The 14,773-nt window shown below is 32.5% G+C and overlaps 1 protein-coding gene across 1 annotated transcript; it reads right to left on the bottom strand.

The window, feature by feature from the left end:
• Nucleotides 1-5,289: 5,289 nt before the first annotated feature.
• Nucleotides 5,290-9,430, bottom strand: LOC127241124 (receptor-like protein 52). The gene is made up of 4 exons (XM_051260027.1): nucleotides 8,409-9,430; nucleotides 7,253-7,687; nucleotides 6,897-7,187; nucleotides 5,290-6,797 (listed from the first exon to the last, which is right to left on the bottom strand). The coding sequence occupies exons 1-4, from the start codon at nucleotides 9,304-9,306 to the stop codon at nucleotides 5,614-5,616; spliced, it is 2,808 nt and encodes a 935-aa protein (XP_051115984.1). The 5' UTR covers nucleotides 9,307-9,430; the 3' UTR covers nucleotides 5,290-5,613.
• Between the last annotated feature and the right edge of the window lie 5,343 nt (nucleotides 9,431-14,773).

Below are 14,773 nucleotides of genomic sequence, written 5' to 3'. Positions count from 1 at the left end.
CTTAGTCATGGACTTATGTAGTGAATACATGGTGATTCAGATTGAGAATAATATTTTTTACCTTGGATTTGAGAGAAAAACTAAATTTACTAATGGTGTGTTTTTATAGGCTGTAGTTAAGGGATGTATAATTATCACTCAACTAATTTCAATAATGATTTAGTTTTTAAAATTCTAGTATGAATTTAAGTAGGTGGCACCAGACCATCCATCCGAAGAAAGGTAAAAAAACCATTTGTTTCAATATCTTTATTATAATTATTATGTTGTACTATTAGTATAGGATTAGCCAATAGAAATATTAATTATCTCTACCGCTAACCACTATTTTAATATATTGTATATTATATATAATATATATGTGTGTGAATGGTATGTGTGTATATATATATATATGATATATATGCGGACACTGTATAAATATAAATACATATGTATGTGTATGTTTGATGTTGATGTATGTATGTATGTTTGAGATGATGGTGATTCTTGATAAGATATGTAATAAATGCTTGTAAGAGAAACAAGAGAAAGGTATAGAGGGAAAAAGATGAGTGCACTTCGTAGTTTCATTAAGCAAACACATATATATATATATAGGTGCAAATTTTGGCTACTGAAGGATATATAAAACAGCCACATAAATGCTACGTAAATGACATGTATTGTACACATATTGCATTGTAGACATAACGTGTCACAACACTCCCTCTTGGATATTTTCATACAAAGAATGTGTCTCGTAAAAAGTTTACTAGGAAAAAACCCTGTTGGAAAAAATTCTATAGAAGAAAAAAGAGTACACCATTCTTATATTGATTCTCCCAATAATCTGAGCATTATTTGAGATTCCTGAACCTGACATATTTCAATTTTCTTCACCAATTTTCAAATGTTGCCATCGGTAATGTCTTGGTTAATATATCCGCCAAATTATTATCTGATCGGATTTTATGCACATTAATTTCACCATTTTGTTGTAGATCATGATTAAAAAAGAATTTTGGTGAAATATGTTTCGTTCTATCAATTTTAATGTAACCCCCTTTCAATTGAGTTATACAAGTCATATTATCTTCATACAATGTAGTCTGGGAAATTCTATCGTCGGGTATTAACCCGCAATTTTTTAGAATATGTTGAGTCATTGATCTCAATCAAACACATTCTCAACCAGCTTCCTATATTGCCAATATTTCAGCAATATTTGAGGAAGTGACAGTTAAAGTTTGTTTCATCGATCTCCAATAGATCACTGTTTCGCTACAAGTGAATACATAGCCAGTTTGAGACTTGATTTTATGAGGATAAGACAAATATCTTGCATCGGCAAAACAAATCAATTCATGTCAAGAATCTTTCGAGTAAAATAACCCGAAATCAATTGTTCTTTGGAGATAAGGAAAAATTTGCTTAATCCCGTTCCAATGTCGTCGAGTAGGCGATGAACTGAATCTTGCCAATAAATTTACAGCAAATGATATGTCAGGTTGGGTGCTGTTAGCAAGATACATCAATGCGCCTATAACACTCATATATGACACTTATGGGCCAAGTGTTTCTTCATTTTCTTCTTTTAGTCTAAATGGATCATTTATTGGATTGAGTACCCTGACGATCATTGAGGTTCTTAGCGGATGTGACTTATCCATAAAAAATTTTTGTATTCTTTTGGTATAATTTGATTGGTGAATAAAGATTTCACTTTTCAAGTGCTCAATTTGCAAACAAAGGCAAAATTTGGTTTTTTCAAAATCTTTTATCTCAAACTCCTTTTCTAGATATTCAACAGCTTTTTGAATTTCATCTGGAGTTTCAATTAAATTGAGATCATCGATATATACAACGATGATTACAAATTCAGACCCATTTTTTCTTTATAAAAATACATTGACTGATAGGGTCATTTATGTAACTTTCTTTTGTTAGGCTTTTGCTGAGACAATTGTACCACATTCAACTTGATTGCTTGAGCCCACATAAAGATTTTTCTAATTTGATGGAATATGATTCTTTTGGCTTTGATTTGAACGATTAGGTATGTTAATCCCTTTTTGTCAATGAACAGTGACAGAGCAGAGAAGATAACAAATAACTGCTTTAATGATCACTTAGTGAATGGTGTTTCACTCGAAAACTTAGAAAGATCACATGTGAGGGAAAAGTGGGGCCGCTTCAAACGAGAACTGCTTAGGCTAAGTTCTTTAGAAACCCTCGCAGAACCAGGACGGGTTATGGCCAAAACGGACCAAGCAATGAGAACCGAACTAGGCACATGAATTATGTGTCGGTATATAGCCCACTTACTATAAAAATTGAACAATTCAAGAATAACGTGTCCACTGGACAATTGGTAAAAACTACGTATTGTTCAAAGGAAATCCACTTATCCTATGCAGAATTCATCTTTCTTTCAACGAGTTATCGTTTTCCTCTTCCATGTGGGGATTGTTGGATATTTAATTAAAAATGTGAAAGATGAATAAATGATTAGTCCCACAATTTTTATCTTATTAATTATTTTGATTTGGAAAAAAATTTAATAATCAGATAAAGTAGTTTGTTGCAACTTAATGCAACGTGCGACATTGACAGCTTTTCTTATTCACGGATTAAATACAAAATAATCTAAAAAATATAATATATATTATATTTGATATATGAAAACTTTTTCCTTCTAAATTTTTGGAAAATTATCCGCAAATTTTCTTTCAAAAGTTTTCTAATTCGGTTTGCGGAATCTGTTATAACTCGTTCTATCATAGAGGCGATCGGTGGAGGGCCGAATTCGCTATAAGGAAATCGCATTCCACGCGAGGCTCGGAATTGATTTTGCATTCTATCTAATTATGTGTTTTCGAATTTCGCCATATCTCATATTTCGCCAAAACTATTTTCCAACCGTTTTAAATTTGTTCATGTTGAGTTACACACAACAAATTAAACATAGACTCCTGTTCATTGTTGTTTTTATTGTTGTTGTTGTTTGACGGTTACAGTGTATTTTTTGCCTAAAAATCTGTGAAATGTATTTATGGTTCAAATTATTTTTTTTATGGGCTCACAGGGGAAGAAAATTCTAACTCCTTCGAATTGTTGGCATTTGGAAAAGAAGAAAAATTGTTCTAAAATTTTTAATATAAAATAGTATTTATATCATGAATAGTCTATTGAAAATTCAGTTCTTCCCCTATGCAAACCCTAATTCGGCATGTGGTTATTTATAAATTTCTCTTGTATATGTTATAGTGTATGCTTTAGACTTGTAAATGAATGGTAAGAGTTTTTTATGCAATTTTGTTCTTATCTTCTTTTGGCAGTTCATAAACATATATTCCAAACTTTAGTGAAATGGAAGTGATAGAGATCATTTCAAGTGTGTAAAACTTTGATTCTCAAATACATTGTATCCATTTCAACTTATCTTCTTTTGGCAGTTCATTGAAGGAAACCTAGTAACAAGAGAGTTTTAAGCACTTCAACAGAGCAGCAACCGGAGCTCGACTTCTATATTCCTACAGGAGCATTCTATTACCAGAATCCACATCCAACAACTAGGGATTGTGGATTCATTCCGGTATTCAATCATATGTATCCTGCAGTCGGAGCACATAATCCGTCCTGGTCTCCTAGGAACGATAATATGTCTTCAACATGGACAACTGATGAAACCATCTCATTTTTCTGCACATCCAGCTCATTATGGTAATGCACCAAACTCTATGCAGCCAATGTCAAGTGTTAACCAGGCAAGACCAAACACATTTTGGACATCTTGCATTACCTGCTAGAGACATTTTGAGTGCCAGAATGTGCATTTGACTCTAGAGTGCCCTCAGTGCAAACAGCCTTTCCATATTTAAAAGCTCCTGGCTCACACTATTCAGAAGTGTGGCATCCAAAACAAGTGAAAACTACAAAAACGCTGCTCGGGGAATGGTAGATCTATCTCCAGCTCTGAATGCGGCCTTTAGCAATATTCCAAGCATTGAGGAATCGAAGAAGAAGAGCATTGTTGATGGCCCTCTAGGTGATAGTTCAATAGGTATCCAATCAGAGCCTACCAAAAACAAATCATTGAAAAAGCCTGATACAAAAGGTTTATCGAATATTGAATTATGCGAGCTTCTATTGAAAAAGGCAAGATGGCACTAGCTAGTAGGGCAGCATGAGGAAATTTTAGATGGAAAACTAAGTGAAGATAGGCAGAAGAATCTCTGGAATGAACAAAGTTGGATGAGTCTTATGTACTTCTCATTACAATGTGCATGGCAAAGGTTTCCCATATGGAGTGGTAAAAGGTTGTAATTTGTTGAGGATGTTAACTTTTGATATACTCTGTAGTTGGAAATTTATCTGTGTAATTTAAATTTTTATTTCTTGAATTTGGATGACTAATTGATGGAATTATTAAGTAATGGGATAATTAGATAAGACAATGTGCTGAATAAATACGGCTAAGGCAATGAGACTTTCTTTATAATTATCTAAATGTTATGTTAGTTAAAATGTGTGGGAATTGTCACAGTTGTACAACTAACTCTTTTATTGGCTTTTCTTGTCCAAATAAACGATTTCAACGTTCAATTCCCATTTTTCTACTCGCGTGACTTAGAGCTCAAGCTATAACAATCTGGTGGCTGGCACCACTTCCTACAAACTTGTTGTGCCCAGCTCGCCATCTAACTGGAAGAGGTTTTGCTGTCTGTCACACCAAGTTTGCAGAGAACTATCGACTTTATTCAAGAAGTCATTTGTAAAACTGGATGTATTATTTGTTAAGACTGAAATAAAATGTATGTACATGCCCACAGTTGCAAGTATGTAGTTGCCTTGTAAAGCCACGAACTTGCTTGTTTGTGCCAGTTTCATGCATTCTTTTTAAGAGAAAGTGTAGTCCTGTTTCATGCATATATATTTTTGAGACTCGATATATTTCAGTGACCAAGTGTATTTTTCTCAGCCTGGAAATTGCACTATGGTTACTCAAACGGTGGTCCTGCTTCCTGCTTTCTACAATGTTTCTCTTTTAGTTAGTTAATATACTAAAATGTGGGCTCCCTCCAAAAATCTATTCTTGTTTAATAGGTTTCTGCAATTAAAATTTAACCTCTGTATTAAAAATATTTAAGCCGCATTGTACAGAATGGTAGATGATTGGACCAATTGGCTTATGTATAAAGGTGGAGTTGGTGTCGAAAGTGAATACGGCTGGGAATCTTGGTGGGATGAAGAGCAGGTTTGGCCTTATGAACTTGATTAATAAATCATATATAAATGAGAATCGAGTAAATGTAAATGATCAGAATAAACAACACATTTTTATCATTCAGATGGTTACATTGAGTGACATGTTTTTTATTTCTAGTATGTTGCTGGACTTTGCTTTCTAACGACGAAAAGATCTATTTTGTGGTATATTTTCGTCATTTGCTTTTACCTTAGTTATATTTTTTGTTTAGGAATTTAAGAGATTAATCCAGTTTCCTTCTGACATGTAATAATTCTCTACACCTTTAACCCCAGACTATATATCACATCTTATTATTACACATCCGAAGATTATATAGTAGAAAACTGATAAAGCACACAATACAGTAGCATTTATTTTAACTACAAGAATATAACCCCGATGACAACTCCGACGAATAATCCAAATCCGTAGCCCATAACAACACCTTGCCAAGTAAGTCCATCAAATATGCCCCCAGCTTCATCCTCGCCATCTTCTTGTGAAGGCAACTCATTTTCGTCCTCACATGTCTTAGTCAATGGATATCCACACAGCTCCGAATTTCCAATATATGAACTATTCTCATATGTATCAAACTGGCTACCAGAATGAGGTATATGTCCTGAAAGATTGTTGTGTGCTACACGAAACGTGGATAGATATGATAGGTTTGTCAGCTGCACCGGAATCTCCCCTTCCAAGCCATTCCACGACAAGTCCAATGCTTCCAGAATTGTTAGAGACCCCAGAGTTTGAGGGATATGGCCTGTGAGATTGTTGTGAGACAAATTTAAGTGGCGAAGAGCTCTAAGATTTCCAAAGGAATCCGGAATGTTTCCATGGAACTTGTTTCTAGAAAAATCAATCATAGTGAATGTTGTTTGTATCCTAGCATAGTTTGTCGGCAAACCTTTCAAAGTAACAATTTCTGAGATAGAACCACACATGCATATAGGGCCTATATGATAGTTGACATCAAAATAGACTTGCGTTTCTCTCTCTGCATCCAATACCTCACCAAAATGCTTTAAACAAGTAAGTGGCAAGTAGCCAATGAAATCGTTGTTGGAGATGTCCAAAATTCTCAACATAGGAAATGAAATCTTCCTCTCTGAATCAGGTATTGTGCCGTAAAATCTGTTGGAACTTAAAATAAGAATTCCAAGCTTCGGAAGAGTTTCCAACCAAATAGGAAAAGTGTCTTGCATGCCATTGTATCCAATATCTAAAGCCTGTAATTGTGCGCAATTGGCCAAGGATTTAGGCAAGGTTCCTTCCAGTCGATTGTAGCTCAAGCTAAGATACTGCAATGCACAACCATTGCTAAATGTTGTTGGGATGGGGCCATGAAAGTGATTTTCCGACAACTTCAGAACCTTCAGAGCCTCACTGAAATTCCATAAACAATTTGGCAGTGTTCCTTCCAAACTGTTAGATGATAAATCGAGAACTCCAATTGAGCTCAAGTTGCATATGGATGCTGGAACCACCCCCGTCAGCGTGTTGGAGTCAAGTAGCAGACCTGTAAGACTCCATAGATTTCCAATGGAAGACGGTATTGTACCTGAAAGTAATTTGATAATAAGTTACTGCAAATTACCTCTCATTATAAGGATAATTAGAGACATTCGACTCTCAAAGCTTAAAAACTTAAAAATACTACCTGTTAACATGTTTTCTTCTAAACTCAATGATTGAAGTATGTTTGTGTTCTTGATATCTTGTGGAATGGATCCTGTTAAGTTGTTATTCCCCAATTCTAGGACATTAAGGTGAGGGCATGAAGAAAAATTTGATGGAATACCTCCATGAATCATATTATAATTTAAATAAACCAGACTGAGCATGGGAAGTCCAAGGCACATGTCTTGTGGAAGAGTACCAGACAAACGATTACCCCCGAAAATCATGCTCTGAAGGGTAGATAAGTTGAAAATACTTTGTGGTATAGAGCCTGCAAATATTTAATTCATCTTAGATGCCAATAACATGGACATATATAAATAAAATCATATATACCTGTTAAGGAGTTCTTGGCAAGAGACAGCACTTGAAGCCATTGTAACCTTCCAATATCTTCTGGTATGTTGCCAGTAAAATTGTTACCAAGCAATCTTAATTCTTGAAGTTGAAGGCATGAAGAAAAGTTTGATGGAATTCGTCCTTGTATCATATTTTCTTCTATATAAAACTGTTTCAGTCGTGGAAGTCCAAGACATATGTTACTCGGGAGAGTACCGGATAAGTTATTTTTGGAGAGGAATAATTCTTCAAGCGTTGATACGTTGAAGATGCTTGAAGGTATAAAACCAGAAAGCTTGTTTTCATGCATGGACATATAATGCAAGTTCTGAAGGCTCCCGATAATGTCTGGTATCGTCCCTTCAAGAGCATTTCCTTGCAAATCCAATACCTCTAAATTTGTCAAGTTCTTGATTGACAGTGGAATTCGTCCTGTTATTCCATAAAATCTGTTATTCTTTCGCTTTTATTGATCTTTAATAGCTACTAATACTCTCTACCAAATTTTCAAGTGGATCAAATTCCATAGAAGCTAATGAAAACAATATACTACCTAGAATCTCATTTACTTTTTGCATTTTGATATTCAAATATTAATTATTATATCAAAATATATTACAAATTAAGAAAAAATTGTAAAAATATTAGTATAATACTAATAGAAAATATTTGTATAAAAAATTATACAAAGGATATTTTTAATGTTAAGTAAAATAAGGCAAAAGACAAATGTGACAGTTAGCAAGGGAGTACTTCATATGTTTTATACCTACAAAGCTTTCTTCAAAATAAATAAATATGTATTAATATTATGTACATATACAAATAAACCTGTGTACTCTCGGTTGAATTTGCAAAGACAAAAATTAAACAAATCATTTAAATGCATGAAGCCACTAATAATATGTGATTATTTATGTAACTACATACTATCAAATAAAATTAGATAATAGAACTGTAATAGTAATTATTTATTTTGTTAAGTATATATATATTATTTTTCTCATAATATCTATCAAATTAGTTTGTTTTAATAATAGTCGAAAATTTCAGTTTCAAGTTTTATTGTTTGTTTTTTTTTTAGGTTCTAACCTTATAAACATAATCAATACTTTCAAATAAAAGTAGTAAAAATTGACAAATAAAATCATACCTGTTAATGTGTTGTTCCTAAGTTCGAGCAATTTAAGTATCTTTAAATTCTCAATTTCTTGTGGTATCATCCCACTAATGTTGTTGTTTGACAACCACAAAGATTCCAAATTTGTCAAATTCATGATGGAAGAAGAGATAGACCCTGAAAAGCCATTGCTTTCCATGGCAAGTACTTTGAGATTATGAAGATTGCCTATTGAATTTGGAATTTCACTTTGAAAAGGATTGAAAGATAAGATCAATGACTCAAGCTTTGATTCATTTGAAAATGATTGGATAAATGAATTCAAGCTTGTAAAATTGTTATACGCAATAGATAAGTATTTAAGACTAGGAAATGAAGAAAGCCAAGAAGGAACTTCCCTGTCAAATTTGTTGTAACTCAGTCTGATATAACTCAATCTTCGCAAACGAGCTAATTCTATTGGAAGAATCCCATTAAAGTTGTTTTGTTTGATGTCAAGTGAAACAAGGAATGATAGATTCCCGAGTTCGGGAGGAATACTTCCAGAAAGGCCTAGGAAAGAAATATTCAATCCTATTACTCGATGATGGCGGATTCCACAAGTGACACCAAACCAATTGCAGACAGAAGATGTAATGGTCCAATTGTTGAGTGTTCTATAAGGGTCGACAGAGATGTGAGATTTCAAGGCAAAAAGTGCGGATTGATCGGTAGCTAGATTAGTTTTAGCTATAACATTAATAGAGGATGATAGAAGAAGATTCAAGATTAAGACAAGAAGAAAATAATTGAAGTGAGAATAATTCACCTCCATAGCACTTTTCATTGCTTGAAATTCAAAGATGTAGAGATTGCTATTATGGTGAATGTTGTGTATATGATGATGAAGATCACAAAAATGGATTATATATACAACTGAGACTGAGGTCATTATACTACAAAGTGGATAGAGATTTTAAAATACTCGCTAAGAATCATCAAGAGTCGTCTAGTCTTTTTTGGAGTCCTGAACAAAAATAAATTATAGGCCCAACACATGATTAAAATGTATTTTCAAAACAATATAACTAAATGACATCGATTAGACAAGATGTCGAACATGAGGTTTGGGCAGTATCGATTTGAGAAAAGAAGGTGAAAAACAAACTGTCCGGGGTTTGAAAAACGAGAAAGACTGAGAGAAGGCGAAAGAGAGAGAAAAGATAAATGAGGCGCGTTTAGTCTGAGCTGGTGGGCGCAACGCAACAGGGTAGGAGGCAGAGAAGTATAGACGAAGATTAAATTTAAAAACTATTCGGTGAAGTATGATTAAGAAGAACATCTAGCAAAAAGTATATGATAAGAGTTTAAAATTTAATTTTAAAATTAAATTGGATAATTATGAAGAAAAAAAATATAAACTAAAAATTTAAATTTAATTTTTAAAATTTTATAATAATAATGATTAACTTTTTAAACCCTCTATTAGTTAAGGGCTGAGTAGTTGCTCACTCTACCCCTGTTATGACCGGCCCGTGGAAATCATACACTTTGCCCAACTATTTTATGTCCATTTATACTATGCATGACAAAGACTTCAAGTGAATGTGGAAATAAATACAACATCATATTGGCCACAAGATTGGGAACTTTCTTGGCAACTTTCACTTATATACTAAATGCCAAAACCATTTCTCCTCAATGCCATGGTAATAGGAAATGAGACAGATCGAAGACACCGAGTCATAAAGAATACTACCTACCTATATCATTATTTTACGATCCTTTGATACTCTAAGTGTTAAAAAAATAATAAGAATAATAATTTTTTGTTTGAATATAATTCTACTTATTTATCGTTCTATATATATATTTTTTACTAGTTTATAAATATTTAAAAGATATATATATATATATATGTAAGTGAAAATAGACAAAAAAATTAATCTAAACTATGAAACAAAAAAAAGCAAAATAACCAAAACTAAGAAAAGGTATATTAGGACATGTAGTTGTAATTAAAGTATAGATAGTCAAATATTCACCAATCTTATACATTGATTTATATAGTAAATTATTTATAAATCTTATACATTAATTTATATACTCCCTCCGTCCAGTGAAGGATGAATCCTTTTGTTAGGAACCAGGTATTTTAGGTAACGTAAATTATTAAATTATTAATAATAAGTTATGAAAATATTTTATTATTTTTTATATGTGTAGTTTTGTTCATATTTTAAATATCTTTAAAATTATATCTCAATATAATATATGCAATATAGATATTATTTTCTAGATAATAAAATTTTATATAATACAAATGAAAGAGATAGAAATAAAAGGGTTTTGAGTGGGTCTATGTAAAATGTTAGAAGTTTAATTATATTTAAAATTGATAAACTTACAAAAATGGAAAGGAGTCATATTTTGTGGACGTACCAAAAAGGAAATTGAGTCATCTATGACGGGACGGAGGGAGTATTTTTTAAAAAGTTATCTAATTTTTTTTTTATCCAAAATTTTATTTCAAAATTTACAAAAAAAATTATATGACCTCCTTTATTATTTATAGGATATTTAAATGGATTTGATCTGAAAATACTCCTATAAGTAAAAAAATTTCGTAAAATAGTCCTCACACGTGGCGATAACATGTCATCCGCGTCACATCAATAATGGCTGCCAGCATAGCGAATTCGGCGCCAGATGATCATTTTAGCGAAATTTTTTTATTTACGGGATTATTTTCATAGACCCTAAATTTTGCAGCTTTCCAACTTAATTCCACCCCTATAATTCCTCCTTTCCATAACTAATTTTTGAATAAAGTTTGACTTCATTTCAATGTGGGCCTTATGGCCGGGATCATGACTAGGGGTGCGTTTGACAATTAGCTGATAGCCGTTAACTGATTCAATTAGCTGATATCCGTTAGCTGATTCAATTAGCTGGTTTGACTAACTGATTCGATTAGCTGTTTGTATTAAAATGTTTGGTAAAACAACTGTTTGATATTAGCTATTTATACATAAAATGACAATTGAGGACATTTCTATTTTATTTTTGTTTATAATATATTCAATTATGTTCTTTTGAGTTTAGAATGTTTAAATTTTTTTGTTATTAGTTATTGAAAATTGTAAAAATGTTATAAAAGTATTTATTTTTTATTAGAGTTAGATTTAAAAAAATAATATATCTTTATTAAAATATATAAATAGTTTTTTCTATTGAAAATGATATAAAATATAAAATAATAAATTTTTCGTGTATGTATTTATTATGTTAGTTATCGATAAGTTCATTATATTTATAATTTTCAATAAATTTAATTTATTTAATTTAGTTTTAGTATAAAATTTATATAATGTAATTTAATATAAAAATAAATTATTAATATTAATATTTTATATTTTATGTTGATTTTAATAAATTTATATATTTTACAATTAAAATAATTTATATATAAAAATTAATTATTTTAAATTTATAAAAGTAATAAAATATTCTAATATAATCAAAAATATATTTATTTATGTAAAATGCATAATAAATTTTTAAGGACATATAAGGAATGAAAATTTTTTTACAGAAAAACCTATTTCAAAATATTGGGTAAGTTAGCTTTTTAGAAATTAGTTTTTTGGGTCCAAAAAGCTATTCGAAAAAGCTAATTTACCAAACACCTAAATTGACTTTTTAGCTGGTCAAACAGCTAAAAATTGTTCAATAAGCTAAAAGCTCTTGAAAAAGCTATTTGCGAAACCACCCCTACATTTTTTTGTCTCTTTCTTGATTGCATTGGGCTAAATATATGTGGAGTGTTTTTGTAAGACACAGTTATATAAAAATATTATTTAAATAAAAAATTGAATTCAAATCTCTTTTTGAATTTTGTATTATTCCTTGTATTTTGTGTTTTACTAGTGCCTTGATTTGATATTTAGTTAAAAAAATAATATTTTTTTCGTCCCGAATATTTTATCCGTATTACTGTAGATACGAAAACTTAGGAGGGGTATAATTAGTAAATAATTAAAAATATATTAGTAAAAATAATTATCGTATAATAAAAATAATGATAGATAAAGATTAAAATAATTAATTAGTATAATTAAAATAAAAAAAAATTATAATTAAATTTTTAAAAATAAAATTAAAGTGTATAATTATTTTTTTTAAAAAAAAGTGAGAAAATAAGTGCGACCAATGAAAATGAAAAGGTGGACATAAGACGTGGGACCGAGAGAGTAATATATATTTATATTTATGTGTCGAACGAATACAATAAGAACAAAATAATTAAGAATAACTAATCCCTTATAATGTGGATGAGAACGACGCATTATATTTCCTCTAAAGGACGTCAACTAATCCATCACCAATGACTTCCAAGTCAATGCGGGAAAAAAATGAGATAATTTGGGCTACGTGAATTAAACAAAATCAAATCCCCTGTTCCCAATTCTCAATATTCTTAATAATAAAATAATAACAAGTGAAAAAGAGAGAATATAAATAAAATTTGAAATTTATGTCTCCTCCGTCCCATTGAAATGTTGTCATTTTCTATTTTCGTCCGTCCCAAAATAAGGTTTTCATTTTTTAATTTAATAATTGTACTATCTACCTAACATAATAAATATCCTTCCAACTTACATTATATTACACAAATACCATTACTTTTATATTACACAATACTAATAGAATTATTTTCGTCCTTTCTACTATAATCTATTATAATACTAATATTCAAAAATCTACGTGCACGGCAACCTTGTTCCGGGACGGAGGGAGTATTTTATTCCTCTAAATATATATCTTGTTATTTATCAATTTATGTATTTTCAAAAATAAATAAAAATTAAAAGATTTATTCAAGTATTTTTTCTATCGCATCAACATGTCAATAACAATTGTTTTTATTCACATCCAAGTCTACATCAATAACCGTAGTATTTAAAATATAACAGGATAAACTATTTTTTAGTCTCGTAACCGACTCTTTTCTTATTTTAGTCTCGTAAGTGGAGCATATTACAAACTAGTCTCATAAAGAAAATTTTTGTTGTTTTAGTCCTCTGACGCGGAGACGCCCGCGTGGCTCGCCGGAAGCCACGTGTCAGTCAGGTGTCCCGCCAGGTCAGCAACACCTGGCGGACACGTGAATTTTATTTTAGTTTATTTTATCATTAATTTTTTTTTCAATTGGACCAAATAAAAAATTAAAAAAGACAAACAAATTTAAAAATCAATCTAAAATCAATTTTTAAAAAATTGTTGATGTAATTTTTCAACAAAAATAAAGTAAAATTCAAAGATATAGAAAATATCCTTAAACTTGATTAATTAGTGCCTGAGATTAGGAATCTCTAAACACTGTATGGTACAGAAAATAAACTGGAAAATAAAAGACTGAAATTTAAAGTGGTGATCCCCAAATCTGACTTTGCTTTGTTGAAGTTGATTGAAGATGCCTTGTCAAATGATGATCCAAATCCTTAAATATTCTCTGGGAAACCGTACCGAAAACCGTCACCCGAACGGTTACAACGTCTCCTTCCTAACCGTCTTCCAACCCTTCTCATGCTGACACGCGTCCCCAGCAGACCAAAATTATCCCTATATTTCACTCTTTGAGTCCGACCACAAACCTTCCGCTCTTTTGGCCCGACTGCCAATCTACAATAGTATGGGTCCGACTGCCAATCCTCCCGACTTGAGATCTTTCCGTCTTGAGGACACCTCCCGACCTAAAAACCTTCTGACTTGAGGTCTTTCCGCCTTGAGGACTTCCGACCTGAAAACCTTCCGACTTGAGGTCTTTCCGTCTTGAGGACCTCCCGACCTGAAAACCTTCCGACTTGAGGTCTTTCCGCCTTGAGGACTTCCCGACCTGAGAACCTTCCGACTTGAGGTCTTTCCGTCTTGAGGACACCTCCCGACCTAAAGACCTTCCGACCTGAGGTCCTTCCGTCTTGAGGACCTACCGACCTGAGGTCCTTCCGTCCTGCTGACTTTCCGTCTTGAGGACCTCCCGACCTGAAGACCTTCCGACCTGAGGTCCTTCCGTCTTGAGGACCTACCGACCTGAGGTCCTTCCGACCTGAGGTCCTTCCGTCTTGATGACTTTCCGTCTTGAGGACCTCCCGACCTGAAGACCTTCCGACCTGAAAACCTTCCGACTTGAGGTCTTTCCGCCTTGAGGACACCTCCCGACCTAAAGACCTTCCGACCTGAGGTCCTTCCGACTTGAGGTCTTTCCGCCTTGAGGACACCTCCCGACCTAAAGACCTTCCGACCTGAGGTCCTTCCGTCTTGATGACTTTCCGTCTTGAGGACCTCCTGACCTGAAGACCTTCCGACCTGAGGTCTTTCCTTAGTAATAAACCTATTTTTCCTTGATTTCCTCATGG

The sequence above is a fragment of the Andrographis paniculata genome, unplaced genomic scaffold, assembly GCF_009805555.1.
Source record: "Andrographis paniculata isolate CXL003 unplaced genomic scaffold, ASM980555v1 Contig80END, whole genome shotgun sequence".
NCBI classification, from domain to species: Eukaryota; Viridiplantae; Streptophyta; class Magnoliopsida; order Lamiales; family Acanthaceae; genus Andrographis; species Andrographis paniculata.
Note: the sequence above shows the minus strand (reverse complement) of the source record. Positions and strands in the feature narration are given on the sequence as shown.